Source organism: Notolepis coatsorum (assembly GCF_963971535.1).
Source record: "Notolepis coatsorum genome assembly, chromosome: 16".
NCBI classification, from domain to species: Eukaryota; Metazoa; Chordata; class Actinopteri; order Aulopiformes; family Paralepididae; genus Notolepis; species Notolepis coatsorum.
The window spans coordinates 72,054,914-72,057,413 of NC_140180.1; the positions used below are offsets into that span (position 1 = coordinate 72,054,914).

Genomic DNA, 2,500 nt, shown 5'->3' on the forward strand with positions numbered 1-2,500 from the left:
CTCATCTCCCTCTCCAACAACAGTGGTAAAAACCTGGAGCTTAAATTTGTGAGCATGCTCAGGCGGCAGTTTGAGTTCAGCGTTGACTCCTTCCAGATCATCCTGGATCCACTCCTGGAGTCTTATCAGAGGCAGGAAGCTCAGCAGGTAGCCGACTGCCTAGATAACAAGGACCAGGTTTCAGAGAATCAGAATAAAGACCGCCTCCCTCTGCCTGCGCCAGACAGTGTTCCGAGAACAGAGAGGCTTGAGTCCACTACAAAAGATATGACCAGCAGTGAGAGGGCTCCTATCAGCCAGGCAGTAAACAAGGATGAGATAGAGGACGCACATGAAAATGAGCCACAGACTGAATTCTCACAACAGTCGGAGCCCCTGAACCAGGTGGAACCCTCAAAACAGAAAGAACACGAAATTATTCCACAGCAGACGGAACACTCGGACCAGAAGGACTGCTCGAATCATGAAGAACACTCAACACAGAACGAGCTCTCCGAACAGAAGAAACTGACAGAAGTGAACAAACTCTCAGGCCAGATGGAATGTTTGGATCAGACAGAACATTCAGAACAGGCTGAGGAATTTGAGCAGAAAGAACATTTAGAGGAGAAAGAGCATTCAGAAGAGAACAGAGTCTCAGAACACGAGACACCTTCAGAGCAGGAAGAGATCTCGGAACAGACAGACCTGTCAGAACAGAAAGAGCTCTCACAACAAGTACACCGCTCTGATGAAACAAAGCTGCCGGACGAGACACGAGTGGTGGATCACGAGGAGCTCTCTGACCTGACCGAATGCTCTAAGCAGATAGAGCACTCCAAAGAGACAGAGCATCCTGTCAACCTGCCAACCCAGTCGACGCATTCAAACCACACGGGACTCTCAAACGAGATGGAATCCACAGTCCAGAGGGAACTCTCTCAACGCACAGAACCCCTTGTTGAGCAGACGGAACGCTTGGAGCTGACAGAACTCGTGACCCTGGTGGAACGTTCACGCAATGAAGAGCACTCACGTGACACAGAGGATTTAAACTCTTCGAATGAGGATCAGAGCCACAACAAGGAGGATGAAACACACAACAACACTGACACACATACGCACACAGAGGTAGAGGAAAGTGCCCCTTCAGCAGCGGAGAAGACGACAAAAAAAGAGACAGAGCGTGAGACACAGACGGAGAGGAAGAATGACCCTGAACAGATTTCAGACACAGAGGCAACAGATGGAGAGCAAACACTGAACATCGATAAATTGCTCTCCAGCCCCTCCAGTGCATTTCCAACACACAGCACACAGCCTACCAGTGTACAGCACAAACTGGAGATGCACAACACACTACACATAGAAAACCCAGAGAACCCACCGGACACACTGGATACAGGAAAACCACCAACCTCTCAGGACAAATTACCCACCCAGCCCAGCCTAGTATCAGACAAGAAGATCCCAGCTCCCCCCACAGGTAAAGCCCCCAGTAGACTTTCTCTGATGGTGGTTCTCAAACACTCCTCTCCTAAACCTCCTAGGAGGATGTGTAGGAAGGTCACCCCTAATCCTAACCCAAACCCAGTCCCTGACCCGGAACCTGTGATAGTCCCTAGTTCAGATCCAGACCATAGCCCTAGCCCCAGTCCTGAACCTGAGATAACCACTCATCCAGACCCAAGCCCTGTGTCTAACCTGATGGCTAACCTTGTGGTAGATCCCTGTACAGACCACACCCCTTCCACTACAATCATTATTCCCAGCGAAACAGATCCCAGCCCTTCCCCAGACTCTAACCTGGCCTACAAATTAGACCTTACCTCAACTTCTGACCCAGCCTTTGACCTAAGCCCCAACTCAGCCCCCGAACTAAGCCCCAACGCAATGCCTGACCTAAGCCCCAACTCAATGCCTGACCTAAGCCCCAACTCAATGCCCGACCTAAGCCCCAACTCAATGCCCGACCTAAGCCCCAACTCAATGCCTGACCTAAGCCCCAACTCAATGCCTGACCTAAGCCCCAACTCAATGCCCGACCTAAGCCCCAACTCAATGCCCGACCTAAGCCCCAACTCAATGCCTGACCTAAGCCCCAACTCAACCCCCGACCGGAGCCCCAACTCAGACCCAGACCTAAGCCTCAGCTCCATTCTGGAACCAATCACTGCTTTACCACAAGATCCGCCAGCTCCTCAGCTAAACACAGAGCCCTTACCGAACATCATTATTCCAAAACTCACAGAGACACTACCTATACAGGTGGCTTACGATTCAGAAAGACATTTAGAGTCCCTTTCCTTCACCACAAAAGAAACTGCCTCTCCGTTCAAACAATCAGAGCTTCCTGACTCACCAGACACATTAGTGTCGCACACCGATACTCACACACAGATCTGTAGTTACACACACACCTCAGAGACGGAGCTCAGTGGCGAAGAGGACAACAGAGAACTGCAGGTGAAGATAGCCAGCAGTCTAATGCCTGCCCTACAACAGGCCACTCTCAGCCCAC

General features: G+C 50.9%; 1 protein-coding gene across 1 annotated transcript in view; it reads left to right on the forward strand.

Moving 5' to 3' along the window:
- LOC311243013 (terminal nucleotidyltransferase 5C-like) overlaps positions 1–2,500 on the forward strand; it is a gene marked incomplete at both ends in the record, with an annotated part of 8,732 nt that overhangs the window by 4,932 nt on the left and 1,300 nt on the right. The window contains one exon of the mRNA XM_084332075.1: positions 1–147. This exon is cut by the window's left edge and continues 141 nt beyond it. Within this exon, the coding sequence (XP_084188201.1) occupies positions 1–147 (147 nt within the window). The remainder of the gene's footprint in view (positions 148–2,500) is intronic.